Here is a 24,593-nt window from a genome sequence, read left to right as displayed (position 1 = left end):
AAAGGCACATCCATATGGCCACAGCCACGTATGAACTTTTAAAAAGTTTAGTTATCTATTATGACAGATGTTAGAGTCATGGTATCTTTAAGGAAGAGGAATGAGGAAGCCTTCTGGAGTGCTAGGAATTTCTTGATCTAGGTTTTGGGTTTTATGATTGTAGTCATCAATGTGTAAGTTATATAACCTTTAGAAATTACTATAGATTTTTTAAAGTACCTTTTAAAGACTATTTGGACAACTCTTTGGGGACTTATGCTTACAAAATGGACACTTAAGACTTATAATTTATATTTAAAATTCATCCTTGAATATGGAGTAAATAATTTTACTTCTTTATTTTTTTTATTGCATTTTAGGTTTTCGGGTACATGTGAAGAACATGCAAGATTGTTGCATAGGTACACACATGGCAGTGTGATTTGCTTCTTACCATATCAACTCATATTCACATGTACTTGGTTAGTGACATGACAAATCTGCTTTTAGTCTTTGAGGTAGCTCTACACATAAGAAAATGCCCTTTAGTCACAATGTTTTCGTCTTGTGCTTTCTTTTCAAATGCAAGTTGTTCTGCTAAGAAACAACCAGCTCCTTGGTGTCTATACACAACACCACTCCCAGGACTTGACAAACTACACTATGCAGGGAGCTCAGTCTATTCCTTTGGAGCAATTGTTTCCATTTTGTATCATGCCAAAGTCATTCGAAAGTAGTATAGAAAGTTCTTTCTCATGCTGAGAACACTCTCAGGTTTTGATCAGATGATTTCTGTTGTTTTTACTGAGCTATATTCCCTAAATTCACAAGAAAAATAAGAAACATAACCATTTTACCTTATTAAAAAGAACATAATTAATAAGAACATATGCAGCATATTTACCACCTAACCATAATATGATTAACATATGGCAGAAAAAAATCTCTTGGGTTTTAAAATAGCTTTATTTAGCATACCAAAAACACAGAAACATAAGAAAGACCCTACGTAGTATAAACATAAAAATAGTTAAATACCATAATTTAATGTAAACCAAGCATCTTAAAATGTGAAATATTGTAATAAAATGCATACTATTTACAGAGAACCAAGTTAAAGCTACCTCCACAGTTATTGGATCAGATCATCAATCTTGAAGTCATCATTAATGAAACAAAGACAACATCTTTATCTGTACTGGTCAATAGAAAATAAGAAATCATTATATTTACTTTAAAGAAGTATAATTTATTTGTGACATTTAGAGCAGGGAGGCAGAAAGTGCCAGTTCTAGGATTCCAGACACAACTACTGCACATGGAGGTGTGTAAACCATTCCACAGGAAGATCATTGAGCCTGTTCTTTTATTTAAATGCAAACTGGAAGATTCAATTCAGTTACTCCTTAAGAAAGGTACTAAATATATTCTGTAAAAATAAACTTTTTAAAAAACAATCAAAGGTGAATGTAGTATCAATCAGGTAAGAAAGGCAAAAGCATAAAATATATATATGTTATTTCAAACAAACCCCTTAATTTTAATGAATACTAAGAAACTCAGTTTATAAAACCCGATGGGGTAGCAAAAGGTATTTTAAAAAATATAAAAGCCAAATCAAACTCAAACAAAACAAACCCAAGTTAATGTTTCTTGAAGACAGTGGTATTTTGCTTATCCTATCATTATCATGCAAAAGCCACCATGAGATCTGTGGCTGATAGAGCTATTACTGTGAAGTAGTATGTTCTTTAACCAACAGTCTAAAATGCTATAGTCATTGGTCAGTTTAAGCATTTGGCTTTTTAGTTTCAAACATCAACATTTATTCTGATACTGCAATTCAGGTGTCTCTAAAAGGCAGCATTAAATCCAATATCAGGAGTTTAAAATATAAAATAAGGTTACTAGAAATCACACTTAGTAACAGAATATCCTGCTCCTATGTCTAATCTTGTACTTCTAAAACTTTTGGTCTCTGGACCCCTTTATACTCTCAAGATTTATTGAGGATCTGGATGCCAAAGTGCTTTTGTTTATGAGGTTTATATCTATCAACATTTACCATACAAAAAAAATCCTGAAAATTTTTAAAGTATTAACTTATTTAAACATAATAAACCCATTACATGCTAACACAAATAACATTTTATGAAAATTAGCCATAGTTTCAAAAAGAGAAAGAGATTTGTGAGAAGATGGCATTGTTTTAGATTTGCAATACTCTTTTTGAGATAGAGTGAAAAGACAATGTCTTCAACATTATTATAAAAATATTTTGATCTCACAGTCCCCCTGGAAGGCTCTCAAGGAACCCAGGGGTCCATGGGCCATACTTTGAAAACGGCTGGTCTAATTTAAAGCCTGACATTAATGACAAAAAATGTCCACACAAAAGGTGTCTTAATTTTCATTTAAAAATAAACAAAAAACCCGCATATACATACACAATTCACTTGATCAAACACTTCCTACTTTAGCTTTAAATAGAAGCCAAAGATTGATGTGTACTCATGGCAAAACTAAAAATGTCATTTCTGAGACCAGGGTGAAGATATAATCAATCATTTTTAGTCCATGAAAGCTACTAAGCCTATTACCTAAGCACAAATGCCTTAGTTCCCTTTCCAACATTTGCTTAAACCTGTTTGTGCTGTGTGGGCTATCATCTTTCAGTTGGCACAGTTTCAGTATAGACCCTAGCATGGCAGGGGTTCTCTAACAGCCCACACACTCAGATTAGGAATATGTTACCCATTTATGGGGCAGCCTGCTCTGTTTCTCACTGTGTGAAAGCTCTCAAACAATTTAGGAAAACAGAGGGAAAAATTCTCCTTGAAGCACAATGACAACATTACAAACTTGGTGTAGATAGCTCTTCACATTTTACAAATTTCTTATGTACACACCATCTCATTTGATCCTTGTAAAGCCCTTAGAGAAGTGTAGGACAAATGATATTATCTCCATTTTAGAGTTGAGGAGGCTGAGGGTCAGATATGGTTCTTGTTCAAGGTACAGTTGGTGGCAAGTATGTGATGGAGGGAGATCTGAATTCAGGTCATCTAACTCCTACTTCATGATTCCCCTCAGTGTTCCTCCTTCCTTAGGTTCCAGGGCAGGATTGGGGTAGGGGTCCATAGGGATGGAGCTAGAAACAGCAGGAAATGACACACCTGAAACCTGCATTCCTTCTGCCTGCCTCATCAATCATTTTATCCAACGCTGAGAAGGTTTGGAAGTGGTACAAATGTTTCCTTGAACTGATCTAATGAATTTGCCATCAGTGCATACAAAATGAAATTTTATGAAACAACTCTCTTGTTTTCTTTTATTTCTGAGCCAGCTTATGTTGGCAATCCATTTACAGCCTGTTCCCTCTGCTCCAAGAAAAAAGAGTAAAAACCCTGCAGTTAAAAAAATACCTGATGAAAATACAAAACGAAGTAGCAACAATGATGAGATCTGTGTGGGGCTATTACTAGATTTAGTGTGCACCTAGCGTACACGGATTTTATAATATTCTACCAATTGGAGGGCAATATAAAAATCACGGTCATAATCTAATGGAAAATTACCTCCTAACAATCTTGAGGCAAAGACATCAGCCTATACAAAAACATTAAGAAAATAATTTCAAAAATTTTATTTTAACTAAACTCATAAGGGCTTGAAAATTCTGTGGCAGTAGGAGAGAGTGTAGAATGTACAGTAAAAGGCAATAAAACAGTAAGAATTTTATTACTACCCATGAGTAAAGGAGTAATGGGTATCTATTCCCTGTCATTAATCCACACATATATCCATTTTAGAAGTTATTTCATTGCCAGGAAATCTGTCGCATCAAGATGTTAATATACACTGCAGGGGATATTCAAGATGCTAAGAAAACACTGTTTAATTTTTGAAGTGGGGGGAGTGGTCAACCAAAAAATAAATCCCTATTACAAAACAAGCCGAATGGCACCAATGACCTTATTGCTATCTGCTGTAAGCAAGTTATTACTAGCTTATGCATTATTGCTCACACACACTCTTTCTCTTTCTGAGATATTTATAACATCAAGAATGACTATGTGTAATTTTTTTCTTTTCTTTTTAAGGTAGATGGAGAAATATCAAGTTAACAAAAGCCAGTAACAATTAGAAAACAGGCTAAGTACATCCTGTTTGCAAAAATCTGCAGCATGTCACTGGCTGTTACACAAATTCTTGGTACCCTTGTTTTGAAATTTTGGTGAGTAATGCTCTCTTTCCAGGTGATTTAGGTAGAAGTTAATGGATTTTTAAGACAGCTTTACATATACTGTGTTGATGCATACACATGTATATATGTTTATAAACATATACACTTACATGTATGTCTCATCACATCACAGAAAGACCCCATTAGTATGCTTTCCCTCTTCATATACTTCCCCTAGCAAAAATGAGTATGGATAATGATTCTATAACAAGAAGCAAAACTAAAGAAAATAAAACCAGAAAGTGTGAAGTGGTATGCTGTAAGAGTCCAATAAAATATGTCAGTGAACATTTATGTAGTGGTAAAGTGCTAGAAATTTCTTTCATTAGTATTTTAAAAATGATTAGAGTAAAAAGAGGTTTGTAGGTTCATTTGATGGTGGTGACCACAGGCACCATAGGAATGGCACTGGCTGAGCTGGAATTGATTATGTCCTCATACTCCGGGGGTGGGTCTAAATGAGGTTCTGTTTCACTCCTCCGCAGGTTGACCTGGCCAGTGGCTTCCTCATAGGTTGGTGGGGGATCACAATTGGACAGGCGAGTAGAGACGGAATCTGAGCGCCCAACTACGTATCCCAGAAAGCCTGGAGACAATCCACTGCTATCAAACACTTCATCTGGTGGGGGGGGTGGGGTGATAATATTAAGGTGCTGAGGGAAAGGAATGTGGCCTTCAGTCACTGTCTGTCTACGAGTTTTGTTTCTTAGGAAGCATCTCCAGATTAGGAAAATGACAAGAAGGATAATGAAGAGGCCAAAGATTAATGGAAAGGTAAGGTAAAATTGAAACCAGTCACTTCCTCGGTTACTCTCCCCTTGTTGCGCTTTTGTGTAGGTGCTCCAAAACTCCTTCTGAAAATACAATACAAAATAAATAGAAAATCAGTATGAATAAAAGATGGAACATACCAGATGAATAAATGTCTGGGTTCAATGAACATAATGAACAAAAACCCAAAACCAAATTTGTTGAATCAAAGGACCTACAGTCTGTATTTTCCATGTGACAAGAAATTACAAATACACTATTGTGCTCATTCTGCATCCTCCCTAAAACGCTCAGTCACAATCCAAGAGTGTTTTTTACAACTTGGGAGTTATTAATACTTTCAGCTGTGACACTTTAGAGTGAAAAAGTAATAAGGGTTTTCCCCTTTACTAATTATACCAAATAATTTACTGTTAAAATGTTAAATATCATCATTCTCCATATCCAACTACAAGATTCTCATCACATGATCCCTATCATCATTAATAGTATGTACGAGTTTAGGCTGTTGTAGTCTTTCAGTGCTCAAACACTCTAGAAACACCTTGTTTTCTAATGGTTCTGTTTGGGGTTTCTTGCCACCAGACATTCCTCCTCAGCTCCCTCTCCACTCCCAAAGTTTAGTACACAGATGTTGACTAAAGGTCAAAATTACATATTGTTCCTAGGAGAGACTTCAGGCTAGTGAGAAAACCACATTAGGTTACTTCTAAACCTGGACCTTAATCCCAAATGAAAAGTAGTCTAGTAGTTCAAGACTTTAATGTATGTAGGGGGAATTATTTAAAAGATAGAAAGGAAACTTGACCCAATTACTACTTATGAAACCTGGGCAAGTTACTCCTTAAAGCCTCCGTTTCCTCACTTGTAAAATGAGATAATACAAACCTACTTTATAGTCTGTCTGTGCATTAAGTGAGATAACATTTATAACATGTCTAATTAAGTCCCTGGCATATAAACACTCAATACATATTAGTGATTATAATTAATTGTATATATCATAATCAAATCTCTGTTTCAGAATGACTGATTACCTATCCCTTACTTTGATACAAAGACCATCCTCAACTGCAATGCTACTGACTCCATTTATCAAAGTGCTTTTCTCACAATCATATTTATTTGCAGGTATTACAGGTCACTGATAATATCTGAAATGCATGCCATTTCATATTATTCAATTATCTGGCATCAAGAGAGAGAACCCTTGGAATGCAAATTGGAAAAAGAGCCGGGGAGAGGAGTTAGCTCACTGCACAAATGGACAAATAGAGGGAATTGGACTACATCTGGAATTCTGAACTCAGATGTCCTATGGGGGCATGGAATCTACATAAAACACCAAATCTGGTCCAAACTAATACTATGGGCACTAAAGCTTCTTGTTTTATAGTCAGATATTTTACTTCACTTAGTCATATAACCTTTTAAAGTACCCTGTGGTCATAATAATGACTCCTGAAGGAGATCACTGAGGTACATTATTACTCTAACATTCAGTAATTCTAAGAGGAACTGGACATGTTATAAGAAATATTACATGATTAAAGGCTGTACAGGTTTGTAATGAATTTCACCTAAAAATCCAGATGAAAATATGCAAGATTCAATATTAAAATAAGCACAAAGTAGAAAAAGTAGAGTCTGGATACAGCATTCATCTCAGGATATTATCCAAAAGCTGAAATTGTTAAAGGACTCATTTGCTTCACTAATATCAAAATACATTCACAGGTAAAAACTATTAAATATAGATGTATGAAGACTTTTTACACAATAAATTTGCTGCTAAAATTGCACATTATTAACTTTCTATATAACTGTCCCTTTTGGGATTGAAAAAACTTAATTATATAAAATTTTACTCATGTAAAAACAGCAAAAATGAAAATAAATCACTTGGAGTTCCATCATAAAGATATAAGCAGTATTTACATTTTGGTTTCCATCATTTAAAAAATGTTTTACATCTCTTTCTCCCATATACTTGCCAATCACAGTTGTACTCCTAAAAAATAACAGAGTCTTTTACAAATTTGGAATCAAACTGCACTAAGTAGAATAAATGAGACTTTTCAAGTATCTGATCCATAGTAAATTTTCCTTTACCTGCAGGTGAGACTTTACCCTCTCTTTGCAGTCTCTCAGATCACCACTTCCTCTTACTCTATTTCAATTTATCCAAAAATACCAATAAATATATGTGAATTAAATAATTATATGATGCTAACCTTAAATAAATACAATAAAATGTGGCTCTTTTATATTGTTCACATTACTTTGGAATACCCAAACATTAATCTACATGAATCTTTTTTGCATGCCTACTTGGATAATCCAGTTTCTCTGTGTTTTGGCATTCTAGGAAGTAAAAAATTTTTAGATTAATTTTTCCCCTTTGGAAAAAAGTAAAAGAAAAATAATCGCACATTTATTTTGAATGGATAAAAACACAGCTTAGGCAAAAACTGAATTAGTAAACCAGATTTTAATTGTACACATAGTAACTTAGTTAATCCTTAACACATCAAATACTATAGGCTCTATTATCATCGCCACTTTGCAGATGAGGAAATGGAGGCTCAGAGAGGTTACATAATGATAAAGTCAAGGTCATCTAAAAATTGGAGCTGGGATTTCAACCCAAGAAGTCTAGCACCGGTGCAAACCAACAAGCAATCTGCCCTGATATATAAGTAATTCGGAACCAGTTTGGCAACTTTCCTAAAATTCGATCTTCCATCATTTTCAATATGTAGTCAAAAGCGAGCTGCTTCATTTTACAGATTAAATGCTTTCAATTAAGGAAACAATGATCTGAATAAAAACACAATTACATTAATTTATTTGGAAAAGAGACTGATATGTCCTTGAGGGTCAGAAGAAAATTCACGTGAAATCAGTTCTAATAATTATCATTCAAACGAATAACTTCAGATTATGTTTCTGTAAGCTATTTACGCAGTTCTTTTTATTTTGAAATCAGCAATAAGGTATTTAGAAAAAGCAAATGATTTCAAGACTTGGTAGAGCAGTGCTTTAGAAGGATTTAACATTAGTGGCTGGCAATAAAATATGGCACAAACGTGTGTTCCTAAACAAGAATTACTATCATAATTGAATCATACTTTATAGCACTCTTAAGCACAATGTAAAAGACTGAATGAAGAAAAGAGTCATTAAAGAAACTCCATAGTTTTCACTCAGGATAAAATTAAAGAAGTGATAAACACAATCTGGAGCTGCCAGAGAGGTCTGACAACCATTACAGAGGGAAGAGCCTCAAGAGGTAGATGTTTCATCCTGTGAGCTGAGTGATAGAACAAAATAAAGTAGGTGTAAGATTCTTACAAATAATATTTGTTTTACTTTCATTAAATGTGTGCCTTTTTGTTTTGAATGTTCTCACTGCCATTTACAAACAGAATTTGAGTGACTGAAGGCCTTCATAATTGCAAAGACATGTTTTACAATCTGATTAATCAGCTTAAAACCTACATAAGAAGTGAATTTGTATTGCTGAGGAGGGCCTAGGAGCATTTACATACAGGGTCTCCTGTAGCTTCTCCCTATCCTTGAAGGAGAATGACATTAAAGGGAAGGAAGGACCTTAGGAGACGAGGGACTAAAAACCAATCCTAACTACAAAAGCTGCCTTGTTGAGAGTAGAAGGTAGAAATATCCCCCAAGTTGCAAAATCCAAGCAAATGTAGTCCAAAATTTTAAGATTTCTTATCAAAAGTGATACTCTAGGGGAAATGGCTGGACTTACAAGTCACTTAACATCTTTGGGTCAATTTCTTTGTCTCTAATGTAGTAACAGGTATATCTAAGCTCTGAAAAAGTAGAAAGATCACTTGTAAACTGATACAAAATGCGGAGGTGTGGTAGCATGAGCCTGTACTCAGCTACTCCAGAGGCTGAGGTGGGAGGGCCCCTTGAGCCCAGGAGTTAGAGACAAGCCTGGGAAACAGGGAGACTCCAGCTCTTTAAAAAGTATCTTAAAAGATATGTTTTGTATTCTTTTTTCAAAAAGTACGGTATTATCTTGAAAACTGTCAGTAGAAGATGGACAAGTTACTGGGAAGCAACATTACACTGGGCATGATAAGCATCAATTCAATTTACTACCAGTTGAAGATGATATGGCTGGGGGAAGACCAAAGGTTGGTGGCATGCTGTTTCATGCTGGGCACTATATTTTGCAAGGTGGCACACAAGTTACATAAAGGAAACTCTCATAATTTAGATGGAATTATTTAGAAACAGTTATGGTTTGGATTCAGGACACCTGAATGGAACTGAGCAGGAGAATAGAATCTGGAAACAGGGAGCTTTCACTTCAGCTTGTGATTGGTCACAGGCCAAGTCTTCATTTGCATAGGGTGTAACTCTACTTCAGCCTCTAGTTGGTTGCAGGCCAAGTCTTCATTTGCATAGGGTATAACTTCACTTCAGCCTCTGACTAGTCACAGACCAGGTGTTCATTTACACAGGGTATAACCAACAGGAAACCTCTAAATGGTACTTAAACCCCAGAAGATTTTGTAACCAGGGCTCTTTAGCCACCTGCTTTTTCAGCTCCAGCTCTGTGGAACATACTTCTGCTTCAATACATCTATGCTTTCATTGGTTCGTTCTTTTGTTGCCTTGTTTGTGCATTTTGTCCAAATCTTTGCTCAATATGTCAAGAACCTGGATGACTTGTCAAGACCCTACACTGGTAACAGAACCAAAGCAGCTGGGGGGATTGGTACCTGTCCTGATGTAATAAGCAAAAGGAGGAATCCCAAGTTCCAGAATATCACTAGTGACCAGTATGTAAACTGACTGCTAAAAACTCATTCTTTCATATCATTAAGGAGAGAAACATAAGGTACAGGATCCTGTGAATTGTTACTATTTGGTATATATCCATGCATGCGTACTTCTCTATAAAACAAAAGTTTGTAAATGCTATGGTATGGATGTGGTTTCTTCTTGCTAAAACTCATTTTGGAAGTTGAATTACCAGTGTGGCAGTGTTGAGAGGTGGGCTGTAGTGGGAGGTGTTTGAGTCTGGGGTGGCACATGAATGTCTTGGTGTCCTTCTCACTGTAGTCAGTGAATTTTTCCTCTGGAGAGACTAGATTAGTTCTCATAGGTATGGATAAGTTTCCGAGAGAGTGGGTTGTTACAAAAGGAGGCTCCTCCTCAGGTTTGGTCCCTCTTCACATGTGCCTACTTCCACTTTGACCTTCTCTGCCATGTTACCACAGAGCACAAAAGCCCCCGCCAGAATCTGAGCTGATACTAGCCCCATGGCTCTTGAACTTTCCAGCCTGCCAAACAAATCTCTCTATAAATGAGTCTCAGGGATTCTGTTATAGCAACACACAAAACAGAGGAGGACAGAAAGGATATACAGAAAACTCCTAAGTAAGGTTACCTTTCAGGTGGGCCTGGTATGGAAGACACTTGAGAGCCTGAAGACAGGGACATGAGGAAGGCTTCATCACATGAGGAAGGCTTCATCACATGTCATTTTATATGTTTTACTTCTGAACATTATGGAATGTATTACTTCTTCCAATACTTAAAGATATGTATTATTTCTGGGAAGTCAACAGATACAGGTAACCCATTCTAGAATCCTGACTATGAATTACAGGTTGAGACAGCAGCCAGTTAGAGATGCAGACAAAGTTTAGGGACCTGTGTAAATTTGATTTATTACTAGGAACAGGACACATTGTTACACACTGCCCCCAAAAAATTCAATGTTGCCTTAACAAGGATGAAGGAGTAAAATGGCTGTTGGCTAAGTAACCAAAAGTATTTTCTATACTTCTCTTACATGGAAGTGCTATATTAAATCATTATCATCTTAGGTTAAATTAATACAGTACATTGCTTTTGTTTATGCTACACGTTGTGTGTAATAGGGAAATTATGCACCAAATTGCAATGAACATATTGGAGGTATAAAGACAATTGCATATTTAAAAATATTTGGTAGCTTTAGGTAAAATCAGGGCCTGTGATAAGTTATTATACAATGGTATTGGTAAATATTTTTTTTGTTAAGAACTCCAAAGTAAATATTTTAGACTTTGTAGGACATACAGTCTTAGTCTTACATACTAACTCTACCTTTGCAGCATGAACCCAGCAACAGGCAATATGTAAATCAATGGCCATGCATCTGTTCTAATTTAAAGTCACTTACAAGAACAGATGGTGGACCATACTTGGCTTCTAGGCCATATTTTTCCAACCTGTGTTTTGAAAAAACAAATGGATTGCCAAACTATTTATAAAACAGAATGATTAAAAGTGTGCACATGCGTTTATATGTATGTGGAACATAATGTGTATGTGTGTGGAACATAAACAGAAATGAGAAAAGGTTTCCAAGTCTTTTTGGATATTTGTCAGTTCAATAATTGTTGTTGAAGTTACAGTAAGTTTTTGGTGTTTTGCGCAGTAAATACATGGGGGCATGACTGAGTAAGTTATTAAGTTCAAGCATCAGTATTATTTTTCAGTATCCTAGGTTATCCCAAGGTACAGCTAGGGTAAAGAATCAGGATATTAAAGCAGTGCTTCAACAACTTCAGTGTGCATACTCATCACCTGGGGTCCTGTTAAAATGCAGACTCTAATACTGTAGCTCTGGGGTGGAGCTTGAGATTTTGCATTGCTAACAAGCTCTCAGTTTACACTGATGCTGTTGGTCCAGAGAAAACTTTGAGCAGCAAGATGCTAGCACTGGTTTTCAATGTCTGGGATGACTAGGTCCTGCCCCAGTGACTTACGTATTTGATCTAGGCACTGAAATTTTTTAAAACCTCTGCAGGTGATTTGAATGAGCAGAAAAGTTTGAGAACGTCTATGCCAAACATCATGATGATTTATTGATTTTAGTTATGATATCAGTGGCCCTAATGTGTTCCCTTTTTCTCATTTTCTTGCTAAGCCCCACCTAGCCATTTTTTTCCTTTTCAGCTCCAAATATCCAGACGAAGGTGGGGATCTGGGTTAGGACTTTATCCTATTGCTCTTATCCATCTCTGAGGAGTGGGAGGAAGTTCTGAATGGAACTAGGAGGCTCAGGCAACCTGGGATTGGGAAGAACAAGCACAGTGTACTAGGGGTGAATTCAAGGGAAAGCTGGTTGAGACAGAATTGGGGGGGATTGCCACAAAAAGCTATCACAACAGAACCTGTCCCCAGCTTCAGCCTGAATGTGGGACAGCAAAAACAGCCATGTACCCTCCTGAATCCTGGTGGAACCTGACAACCAAACCAGCTTCTAAGGGTTTTCCCATCTCTGTATGCAAGGTGACATGATGGGTAGAAATACAAGAAAGACCCCCAGTGCTAATGTATACAACTGAAGCCTTTCCCCCAAAGGATACATAATACAAATGATCTTTGAAGTGAGTGGAGGATGATGATGGTGATTATGGTGATAACTCACAGCTACCACATAAGGTACTTAACACCATGCCAGGCATTGCTGTAAGTGATTTACATAGATTATTTAATCTCAGCAACCTAATGAGGTTGATGCTTTTATTATCTCTATTTTATATATGAATAAACTGAGGCACAAAAAAGTTTAATGACTTGTCCAAATCAAGTGGCTAAGTTGGGATTTGAACCCAGGCAATCTGAAGTTAAGAAACCACTGTAGCAAACTATCTCTCCAAAATATGAAAGAAAGAAGCATCCTCACTGACCAGATAGTTTTAAAAATGTAAGCATTCACAAAGAAGAGATGGTCACCTTGTTCTTCCTCATATCTAGTAGAGAAAATATATATATGATCTGAGACAAAGTCATTCTGTCCAAGAGAGGAGAGAGATCCTCAAATCAGGCAGATAAAGAAATACAGTGAGAAGACCAAATTAGACTTAGAATAGTAAAAGGGCAAGAACAACTTCTGGAAGCTTAAATGACCATAATCCTCATTTTTAAGAAAGTGTTAAAATACAGTTATCAAATAAAGTAATGATTGCATAGCTAAACTTGTTCATATTTTACTACTGTTCAAACCAATCAGTTAGTGTTAGAAAAATCGAGCTACACATGTAACTGAATACTGCATATAAAACCTGTAATTTTCATTTTTTATATAATAATCTACATGTAGCACTGAAAGAACAAAATGTTTCAAGTAGTTTTCCAGAAACATGCAATCTAAGGTTTACATACAAATTTTTTCTGTTTAGGTAGAGAACAGACTGAAAGGTATGGCAGGAGTTGTCAAAGGAGAAAGAAAAAAAAAGTAGGCTTACATCACTACCAGTTCTCTAAGGAATCTTTCTCTTACTGGGAAATAATTACATTCTATCCATAGTCATAAGACAAGATAAAAGAACTCTTCTCCACATCTATAAAAGAGAAGCTAGAGGTCACACTGACATAAGCACAAGCTGATTTGAAAATACACTGGGAGTGGGCACTGGGAGCCATGGTCTGAAACAAGGTAATGGGCAGGTGGGTCCAGAAACTCTCTGGGTGTTCAAACATCTCAACTATCCCCTAAATGTTAGCTGCCCTGAGCTTGGGGATGGATTTGTCACACTCTCTTACACTTTTTCTGGTGAGCTCATCCAATCACATGACCTCAATATCATCTATAAAATGTCTCCCATATGTATATTTCCAAACCTGACATTCATTTTTCCATCTACTTGACTGATGTTTCCACTTGGATATCTAATAAGGATCCAACATTTCACATGACATATATTCCCCAACCCTCTATCCTAGGTGTCCCCACTGCAAATGTCCTGAGGTTAATAATAGCAACATCAATGTAGGTCCTCAAGATCAAACACCAGAACTTAGATTATTTTCCCTATCTCCCAGTCCTCACCTCCTGTCCATGAGAAAAACTTGTCACTTTATCCAAAATCCATCTGGAACCAGTGAATCTCTCTTCATATCCTCAGCCACTATCACAGTTCAAGCCACACTACACCCTCACCTGGATCAACTACAATGGCTCTACCTGGTCTGCACCTTCAACTCTCCCTCACCCCTCTACATTCTTCAAAGCAGCCAGTCACTGGCTTAACAGTTGGGCATATTTATTCTACTTTCTATTCTGAATCACAAATTGGACCTCCAACTTTGACCTGTTATTTTTCAGTCCTTTTACTGAGGTATATTTTTTCCATATTAGTTTATTGGAAGAAATGGCACAATTGAAAGTTAAAAAAAAAAAAAAAAAAAACAGGAGTAGAGGATTTATAAGGGCAATATGCAGGAAATCACCCCCATATCTATGGGGAAGCCAACCTAAGGCTCAGTCCCATTATCACTGTCACTCCAGGTGAGCTTGCCAAAGAGGTATTCTGCCTTGCTGTCACCCAGAGCCCCCATCATGCTGTCTAGAAACAAGAAAAGTTATCCTTTGCTTACTCAAACAAAAAAGTTTTCATGAAAAATTGAAGACCCCCTTTATTTTAATCCCTGCCCAATCCCATTTCCTTCACTTCTTCCCCAGAGGCAGCCACTAGGATGAATTCCTTTCCATGTTTTACACTGTATCATGCACATGCACCCACAGATACCATGGCCCAAGACTGCTCACCCCACCCAATCCCACCCACCCCACCCATCTCACCCCACCCTATCCCACCTCACCCAACCCTATCCCACATGCTCTCAAAGTTTATAAGGGGAAGACGAATGTGTTTTCCAGGGGCACATAGAATACCTTTCCCCTCCACTCGCACACATCCTGAGTTGCATACAGATGGAGCAGAGCTGGGTGGAGAGACTGCTGGATACCTACTTTAAACCTGCATGGAGATGTGCCCTGATTCCTAAAAGGTGAGAGTGTTGCAGGCACGCATCAACTGGACACTTTTATTGCTTTGAAAACCAGTTAACTTTATTGCCAACAATGGTAAAACTGAAAGGAAAAAACTGAAGAGAACGTTGTGAAAGGGTAACATGCATGCCCCTCCTGGTGGCCCAACCTGGGTAAGGCACACCATGGCTGTAGGGCCCGTCTGGGCTCAGGTCTCTTTCTTGCTGCCGGCCAGGGTGAGCTTGTTAAACAGGTACTCTGCCCGGCCGGGTTCCAGGGACCACATCTTGCATAGGATGCTCAGGTAGCCACCCAGCTCTTTCATGGTCTTGGCCTGCTGGTTGAGGAAGTGGGTCTCCACGAAGTCGCACAGCTGGGGGTCGCCCTTCTCCATGGCCAGCTGGTGCAGCTCCATGAGGCTCTGGTTGACGTTCTCCTCCAGGTGAAAGGTGCACTCCATGGCCTCGAGCCTGCTCTCCCAGTCTTCACGCTCTGGCTTCCTAATGTTGTAAAGGCAGATGTGACCACTGTGCTGGTTCTGCAGCCTCATCAGCTCCTGGGCATGCTCTCTCTTCGCATGTGACTGGTGTAGGAAGTATCAGCCAAAGTGCTCCAGGGCTGCGTCATCCTGATCGAAGTAGAAGGCCATGGACAGGTACATGTAGGAGGCGTGGAGCTCCAGGTTGATGTGGATGTTAACGGCGGCCTTGCAGCTGGGGTGGTAGTTCTGGTATACCTGCAACACTGGGGTGGTGGCCATGGCAGGCAGCTCGGGGCATGGTGAGCAGGTGGGTGGCAGCTGTGGTGGTAGTGGTTGGCTGAAGGTAGATGGCTAATGGCGGACAGGGGACCAGAAGTGGGTATTTGGGTCCCTTAACGGGGGAGGGGTGCACTCTCTTTCAAGGGAAGTGGGCTGGGAGTAGAGTGGGCACTATGTTCCGTGTGCAACCCACTGAACTCTGCATTGTCTGACCTCTGTTCAATTGTTAGTTTTGCAGTAACATTTCTAATGTCCAAGGACTTTCTCTTATCCTCTAATTGTTCCCCTCTGTAACAGCTTCATCTCATTTTATAACCTATTGTTTCCTTAAATTCTGAGATTATCAATTTGATATTTTTGGTAATATTCTCTTCTGTTTCCCATATTATATCTCCTTCCAGCATTAGTTCTGTTTTGTCTAGAGTTTGCCTTGAGTTTAAATATTTTAAAGTAGATGGCTGGGCATGGTGTCTCACACCTATAAATCCCAGTACTTTAGGAGGCCAAGGTAGGAGGATCACTTGAGTCTAGGAGTTCGAGACCAGCCTAGGCAACATGATGGGAACTTGTCTGTATACACAATTTTTTTTTTAAATTAGGAATGGTGGCATGCAACTGTGATCCTCAGCTACTCGGGAGGCTGAGACGGTAGGATCACTTGAGCACAGGAGGTTGAGGCTACAATGAACTATGTTCACAGATACACTCCAGCCTTGGTAATAGAGCAAGACCCGGTCTCAATTTTAAAACACTAATAAAATAAAATAGAAAACAGCAAAGTGGAATGCAACAGTTTTAATGAAAAACTAATATAAAACCTAGGTTAATACGGAATTATAATTTTTATTAATTTATCCCATTTTACTTATTAATATGCCCCTGCGTCTTTATAATCGGTCTTTCCAAGTAATAAAAATGAATCCCTGTAGCACTGAAAATTTTCAATACCTTTAGATAGAACTACTTCTTTGTTATCTCCTCTACCTTTTCAAACGTTACTCTAGACTCATCAGTTTCTTTAATTTAAAGGTAGCTGCCCTGAACTTGATCTCAGTATCAAACCGAAAAGTTCAAAATTATCTATCTAAAAGTTCAGATTGCCACTTCTCAGATAACAGGAAATCAGCCTACTCCTATACTCTTCCCAAATTGTCCCAATTATATTGTAGGTTCTATTAGGTTTCCTTCTCTTCAAGACATTATGTCTTAGGCTGCAAGTGTATCAGCTACATGGTATGATGCTGATGAGTACTGGCTTAAGAATCAAAAGCCACAAGTTCCAATTCCATTCAGAAGTCAGAAGTATCACTGGTCTTTTGGACACTTAAAATACTGCTCTAAAGATGGAAAGAATATTACCTGCTTTGTCTATCCCAAAGGATGTTGTTCTAAAGAATTTTAAATTAGTAGAGGCTGGGCACAGTGGCTCCCACCTGGAACCCCAGCACTTTGGGAAGTGGAGATGGTTGGATCACTCTAGGTCAGGAGTTTGAGATCAGCCTGGCCAACATGGTGAAACCCCACCTCTACTAAGAATACAAAAATTAGCTGGGTGTGTGTGTGGTGGCAGGTGCCTACAGTCCCAGCTACTCAGGAGGCTAAGGCAGGAGAATCACTTAAATTCAGGAGGCACAGGCTGCAGTGAGCCGACATTGCACCACTGTACTCCAGCCTGGGTGACAGAGTGAGTGAGACTCCCTCTCAAAAAAAAAAAAAAAAAGTTTAAACAGTAGAAATTAAGACAAAGGCTAAGGCTAAGAATAGGTATCAGCCACCACTTTTTCTGTTTCTATCATATCTGAGCTTGCATAAGTACGATGTCATGTGTCTTGACTACTGGCCCAATAAGAAGTGGCATAAGAAGCCTGAAGGTAAATTGTTTCATTGTAAAACCCCTGGCATAACTGTACCAATTATATTAGGAGGGCATTTTGTTCAATGAGGAGGAGAGGATGAAAGGAATGAGGAAGACGGAAATAGAAGACCTGGGACCTGGCTCCTATTTTGGGCTTCATCAGTATCTTGTAATGAGGAAATCGGCAAATCGACAGCTCTGGGGCTATTTTCTCATTTATGAAATGAAGAGCTTGACTTATTTGGTTTTTGTGGATGCTATGAAAAGATGATTAGAACCAATTCCATGAATCATTCTTCAACAATGAGCCATTAGCCTATTCATGATGATCAGTGATTGGTATCAAATATTAGCTTTTAGAATTGAATATTATCTTAATATTGAAATAATAATGCCATTTTAAGTTATAGCATTAGTGTGACCCTCTAAAATATATAGTTCAAGGAAAACAAGAGCCTTCTTTGGATCTACTGGTTGTTGTAGTTCACAAGGGGACAGATTTCCTGTTTCAGCTTGACAGTACCCAAGACTTGGGCTAACAACATAGGGCTATGGCAAAGTTAGAAATTCTTTTGCAATTCCTTTTATTGCACTTTGGAAATAGCTAAACTGAATCTTATTTCTATAGTTACTGATATGCCAACCATGAGAGCCATGGTAAAATGTCCTGCCCTAGGGGTGACTGTACCCTAACACTAAAAGAAAGAACTAGTGAAATGCCCATTATTAAGGAAATCAGCAGATACCCACTATAATAATAACTAAATTACAGTAATCACCTCATCCAGATCAGTACCTCTGAGGAGTGGGTAGCAGTAGTGATTGGTTGCTGTACTTTATCAAATATAACAGCATGAATTGAAGAGTATACCATTTTTGTTTATTAAACAAGAAAAAAGGGCTGGGCATGGTGGCTCACACCTGTAATCCCAGCACTTTGAAAGGCCAAGGTGGGTGGATCACCTGAGGTCAGGAGTTTGAGACCAGGCTGGCCAACATGGTGAAACCCTGTCTCTACTAAAAATACAAAAATTAGCTCAGTGTAGTGGTGGGCGCCTGTAATCCCAGCTACTCAGCAGGCTGAGGGAGGATAATCACTTGAATCTGGGAGGTGGAGGCCGCAGTGAGCCAAGATTGTGCCATAGCACCACAGCCTGGGCAACAAGAGCAAAACCCCCGTCTCAAAAAGAAAAAAAGAAAAGAAAAAGAAGAAAAATACTGCTTTCAACAAATCCATGACATGTCAAAGTATGTAAACTGCACCTCAATTTCAGAGAAGTTAAAATGTGAATAAATGACTGAAGAATCAATGAAATATGATGTTTAACTGGTTTGGTCATCTACTTACCTTGGATACATTTATCAAAGTAGCTGTATTTTTTCATTATCCATAATTATTTACACTTTTTAGTAATTTATTATTTTTTTGAGATGGAGTCTCGCTCTGTCACCCAGGCTGGAGTGCAGTGGCGTGATCTTGGCTCACTGCAGCCTCTGCCTCCTGGGTTCAAGTGATTCTCCTGCTTCCCCCTCTCGAACAGCTGGGAATACAAGCACACATCACCATGCCTGGCTAATTTGTTTTTGTTTTGTTTTTTTTTTTTTTTTGAGATGGAGTTTCGCTCTTGTTACCCAGGCTGGAGTGCAATGGCGCAATCTCGGCTCACCGCAACCTCCACCTCCTGGGTTCGGGCAATTCTCCCTCAGCCTCCTGAGCAGCTGGGATTACAGGCACGCGCCACCATGCCCAGCTAATTTTGTATTTTTAGTAGAGACAGGGTTTCACCATGTTGACCAGGATGGTCTCAATCTCTTGACCTCGTAATCCACCCGCCTTGGCCTCCCAAAGTGCTGGGATTACAGGCGTGAGCCACCGCGCCCAGCCTTGTTTTTGTATTTTCAGTAGAGATGGGGTTTTACCATGTTGGCCAGGCTGGTCTCAAACTCCTGACCTCAGGTAATCTGCCCAGAAACCAACAAAAAAGAAAAAAAAATGGCATTTTCTGCTGGCTATCATATCATTTCACAATACCTCAGTCTCATCATTGATTGAGTGGTTTTTGCTTCTTCTTGTCCTTTTTGGAAGGAGAGGTTTAGTATATTAGGCTAAAGAATATAATTTCTTAGGTAACAGCTAGCCCCTTATTCTCTGAATTCATAGCCAAATTCTTCCCAGTATGCTATGGGAGACATGTGACATCAACTTTCAGATGGAATAATAGATGCCCTAGACATTTACCAAGCAAAGTTGCTGGCCTAGGGTTCTACTCAAATCCCAATCTGAATGTGACTGTTTTATTGTCATCAATTCCATTGACTGGTTGCAGGTCTGTAATGGATAGATAAAACATCTAACCACGACAGTACTACTTATTAAGCAGTGAAGCATCCCAAAGCAGCAACATGAGAGGTGACAGGGCCACAAGTTATATTAAATCCATGATGCAAATGATTCTACAAGTGACAACAAATAGATCTGTCAGGCTCACCAGTACCCAATCTCTGAGGATAGTTCTGAAAATGGTTGGCACTGGTACTAGGAGAGGAAACTTGCTGAGGTAACTTTAGGTCAAGGTTAACATACTGCTGGCATGGACAGGAGATCCCCCCACCAACTGAAGGAAGTCTACTACTTTATTAATATTCTACAGACTGAAATTCTCCTAATTCAGTTACTACCATAACTTGATATGAATAACTGACACTACACAGAATTTATAATCTACAAATGGGCTCAACTGTCAGAGACTAAAGTTCACCACTAACTTAAAAACAATATCAACAATATAATCAATAAAAACTTACTTTAAATGAACCATATAAGGGACAACATGTTATTGACCTGCAACAGTCAGACCTTCCTCATCTTTTTAGAAGGTAGCTCAGAATACCAGTTGCATAAAATGACATATTCTGGCCCTATTTAACTTATTTTTAAGAGGTTCCAAAAGTAGTGAGGAAGCCTTTGGGAGCTCCAGGAAACCACCTCCATGTGCCTAAAGGGAAACTTCATATTTGGTTCCCCAAGGAGGGTCTGGGATACGTCTAGGGAAGCCAGGAGAAGGTCTGAATGGAAATACATAAGGTATGGCTAGAAGAGGTCCACAGCATTGCCCCATGTTTGCCTCCTATATTTCTGTGCCCAGACTGGATTTCCACCTCCTTTCCTTCCTGAATTCCCTCCTCCCTCACAACTCTTTAGTCACTAGGGGTGGGGACAATATTCTGAATCTGGCTCTAGTGCCATCAGCAGATCATGAGAGGCTAATGAAATAAGAATTTCCCTAACAGTGCCAATGAACTGGACTTTCTGCCTGCGAGTACAATGAGTAATCACCAGGACCTAGTGATCAATTTTTAGATACCTCAGACACAGTACTTCTTGTAATCGCTAATCCCAACCCACAACCCACAAGTGTCTACATGCCACCTCCTGCCATGGGCTCTGAATTCAACAGTTTCCAATGTAGCTTTTGTAACATATCCTAGTATGAAGGGGGACTATGTATCTCTTTCTTCACCAATAACTTCTACATAAAACAAATTTAAATGGTGACACTTTAGAATGAGAGATATTATCTAAAAAGGGATTGCTGAACTTAGATCTCAGATCCTTGGATATTAATAACTCAGTTTCTAAAATATAGCTGCAACTTGGGGGTAGAATGGCATGGAGTGGACAAGAATGGAATAAAGACTTGGGATGATGCACCCAGACACAAGAGTCATCCATACTCCTAGAAATACCACCCACTGCAGAGCTCTGAGTATTCTAAGTGGTTTTAGCTGAACTGCTTTCTTTAGAATCTAACGAAGTGTTACCAAATGAGGCAAGTTCCGTGGCCCCATGGATTGTGCATTTTAAAAATGAACTTTCTTATTTTAAAATAATTTTAAATGTACCGAAAAGTTGCAAAGATAATATATAACATTATCCTGTATTCCTCACCCAGTTTCCCTTAATGTGAGCTTCTTACATTAGGATGGTAAATTTGTTGTAATTAATGAATCAATCCTAGTCCATTACTGTTAACTAAACACAACACTTTAGATTGTATTAGTTTTCCCATTAATGTCCTTTTGTCCCAGAATTGAATTGACATTTCATTTCATCATGTCTCTTTAGTTTCTGCTGGTCTGTGACTATTTCCCAGTCTTTTCTAATTTTTTTTCCATGACCTTGACAGTTTTGATAGTAGTCAGAAATTTTGGAGAATGTCTTTGGATTTGGATTTCTCTGTAACTTCCTCATAGTTAGATTGGGGTTATGAGTTTGCAGGGATGGAAATAAATGAAGTCTCTCCTCAGTATATATGTGTGACTTAATAACTTTGATCTCACCAGTTCAAAGTAGTTTGACAGATTTCTCCACTGTAAAGTTACCCCACCTGCCCCCACCCCCTGACCCTTTCCATACTCTGTTCTTTGAAAACTAGTCTTTAAGTTCAGGCCACACACAAGGTAAGTAGAAAATTAAGCTCCACCTTCTGAGGTGGAGTATTTACCTACATAATTTGAAATTCTATAGTGTGGATTTTTCTCTTTTCACCTATTCATTCATTCGTTCATTCATTCATTTATAACATTATATAATCGTGTATTTTGTGCTTTGAGCTATAATTCAATACTATATTATTTATTTTGTTGCTAAAATTATTCAGCTTTGGCCACTAAGAGCTTCTTTAGGTTAGTTCCTGTGTCCCTTTAACATGCTCCCATTCTTTGGATTATAGCACTTCCTTACTTTCAGGCACTACAATGTGCTCCAGCTCATCTTGTATTCTTCATGCTAGCCCAATAATGAGCGATGTCCCCAAAAGTTGTGTTTTATTGCATCGTAGAATGGAATTAGAAACCCAAATCTGGGCACTAAGTGGGACTATGCAGGTTTACAAAGCACCCAGCCTGTTCCTATACACTCTAAAGTTTGAAGACAAACACTGTGGAAAGTCAAGCAAAATAAACTAGAAATTATATATGATTAAAAGTTCTATAATAGTTGTTTTAAAGAATTACCACTATTTTCTCAATGTTAGTGCAAGATTAACAATTCCAAATGTAGAGAACCCTCATGGTCTCATAGAGAGAAGAGAGAAAAAGTGATAGTGGTGAAATAATGATTCCTAAATAAAGTGGCAAAAATTCGGCACCTAAAAACTAGAATAAAATATATTTATTGAAAGTTTTCTCTGTTCCAAGCACTATGCTAAGTGCACAGCCTCAAACCTAATGCTGTAGGTATAATATCCTCCTTTTAAAAGATACCAAAATTGAGCCTAAAAGATGAAATGTTTGCTCAAAGCAATACAGTCAGTAGGTGGCAGAGCTCAGACACCAAATCAAGGTCCATCTAATTCTCAAAGCAGAGGATTTTGGCATGACAACTCAGCTTTATTGCGGTATAAGAGACAAATAAAAATTGTGTATATTTAAGGTTTACAGCATGCTTATATAAGCCTTTGTGCATATGCCTGCTGCTTCTACCAGAGCTCAAATGCCATGAGGGAGGAGCAGCCTATTCATTGTTGTATATACTGTGTCTGTTACATAGTAAGCATTCAGCAGATAATGTCTGAATAAATCTGACCCATTTTCTACATGATGAAAATGAGGACTGTGAAGTACAATATGTTTTCTCCCATTGTATAATTAGACTTGTATTCCAAATTAGGTAAATAATTACACATAATAAACATTCTACTGAAAGCAGACATCTAAATTCACATACTTCATGTTTGAACATGATGAAAACATGAGTAAAAGTGTTCTGAGTGATAAATTTTAGTAAACAAAAAGATAGTAAAGATAGTCTAAAAGTATAAAGCAAATCTCAAATCCAATCATTTTCCTCACTGCCAAGATGAAGATGAAAGTGTGCTGGCAATGCTAGATCCTCATTAACATATAACAAACATTATTCTGAAATACTTGTCCTGAAATAGATCAAGGATGAGAATCCCACTTCAATTACATTTGCTAGATCAAAAGCTGGCACACCTATCCTAAATGGGATTGTTTTAATGGCATGAACAAACTCAGATGACAAACTTTAAAGCATAAATACAGCCAACTTGGGAACAGCTTTTAAATTGGTCCTTCCCATGAATTAAATGTACTTTGTGATTTGCCAATCCATTCGTTCATTCCTTCATTCATTCATCAAATATTTATTTAGCCTCTATTATATACCAGCACTGCTTTATATGCTAGAGACCATAGCTATGAATAAAACAGATAAGAAATTTTATTGTCATAGAGCTAACAGTCCTGGGGAGGAGGGGAGAGTAACAGTTAACAAAACCAAATAGGTGTCAAATGATATCAGGGCTTGGAAAAAAAAAATCACAGAAGGGACAAGAGGTTGCAATTTAAGGTAGGATAATTCCTCACTGAAAAAGCGAACTTGAGCGAAGACTTGAGAGTAGTGAATGTATGGGGCAGAGATACATGAGGACTGATTGTGTAGTATCTTGTGGGTGATTCTGAGCACTTTGGCCTTCACTGAGGGAGATGGGAAGCCCTTGCAAGTAAGAGACTTTAAAGGATCACTCTAACCTGCTGTTTTGAGAACTAACTATGGGGCAGGGACCAAAAAATCATACAGATGAGAAGGTGGTGGTGGCTTAGATGTAAAGTGGTAGCAAGTAGAAAGGTGGCTAGATTCTGAGTATATTTTAATATTAGAACCAACCATTGCAGATGGGGGCATGGGATATGAAAAAAGAGAGGAGTCAGAGATGGCAAAAAGCTTTGGAGATCAGCAAACATGATGAATGGAGTTACTACTTATTGAGATCAGAGAGGCTGTAGTAAGCATAAATATTTGGGGGAAGGGGTGCAAATTTGTCTATTTAGTTTGAGAACCATATTTGATTCTAAGATAACATGTTGAGCAGGCAGTTAGCCATATAAGTCTGTAGTTCAGGGTAGCCCTCCATGAACTACAAATATAAATTTGGAAGTTATTACTATTTGAAGTATGAGAAAAGGAAAGCTCACCAGGGGAGTAAGTGTAGGCAGAACACAGAAGAGTTTCAAGTAATGAAGTGGTTGCTGGATGGGGATGTGTTAAGAGAGTTTTTTTTTTTTTTTTTTTTTTTTTGAGGCATGTAGGCTAATGAGATGAGAATGATTCTATAGGAAGGAAAAAGTGATGCTGGAAGTACAGAAA

The 24,593-nt window shown here is 38.1% G+C and overlaps 2 protein-coding genes across 8 annotated transcripts in view; both read right to left on the bottom strand.

Annotated features, from left to right (window-relative positions):
• Positions 1-926: 926 nt before the first annotated feature.
• The window catches only part of PRRG1 (proline rich and Gla domain 1), a 95,868-nt gene continuing 72,201 nt past the window's right edge, over positions 927-24,593 (bottom strand). For all 7 annotated transcript variants that reach the window (XM_064364421.1, XM_012445333.2, XM_064364422.1 and 4 more), the window contains one exon: positions 927-5,079. In XM_064364421.1, the coding sequence (XP_064220491.1) occupies positions 4,594-5,079 (486 nt within the window). In that variant the 3' untranslated portion in view covers positions 927-4,593. The remainder of the gene's footprint in view (positions 5,080-24,593) is intronic.
• LOC105712332 (ferritin heavy polypeptide-like 17) lies at positions 15,016-18,296 on the bottom strand. The gene is given in 2 exon segments (XM_064364641.1): positions 15,016-15,639; positions 18,219-18,296. Coding segments are annotated over 2 exon segments (702 nt in total).

This window comes from Aotus nancymaae, unplaced genomic scaffold (assembly GCF_030222135.1).
Source record: "Aotus nancymaae isolate 86718 unplaced genomic scaffold, 86718_ANA_hifiasm-v0.15.2.pri h1tg000058l, whole genome shotgun sequence".
In the NCBI taxonomy this organism is placed as follows: Eukaryota; Metazoa; Chordata; class Mammalia; order Primates; family Aotidae; genus Aotus; species Aotus nancymaae.
Note: the sequence above shows the minus strand (reverse complement) of the source record. Positions and strands in the feature narration are given on the sequence as shown.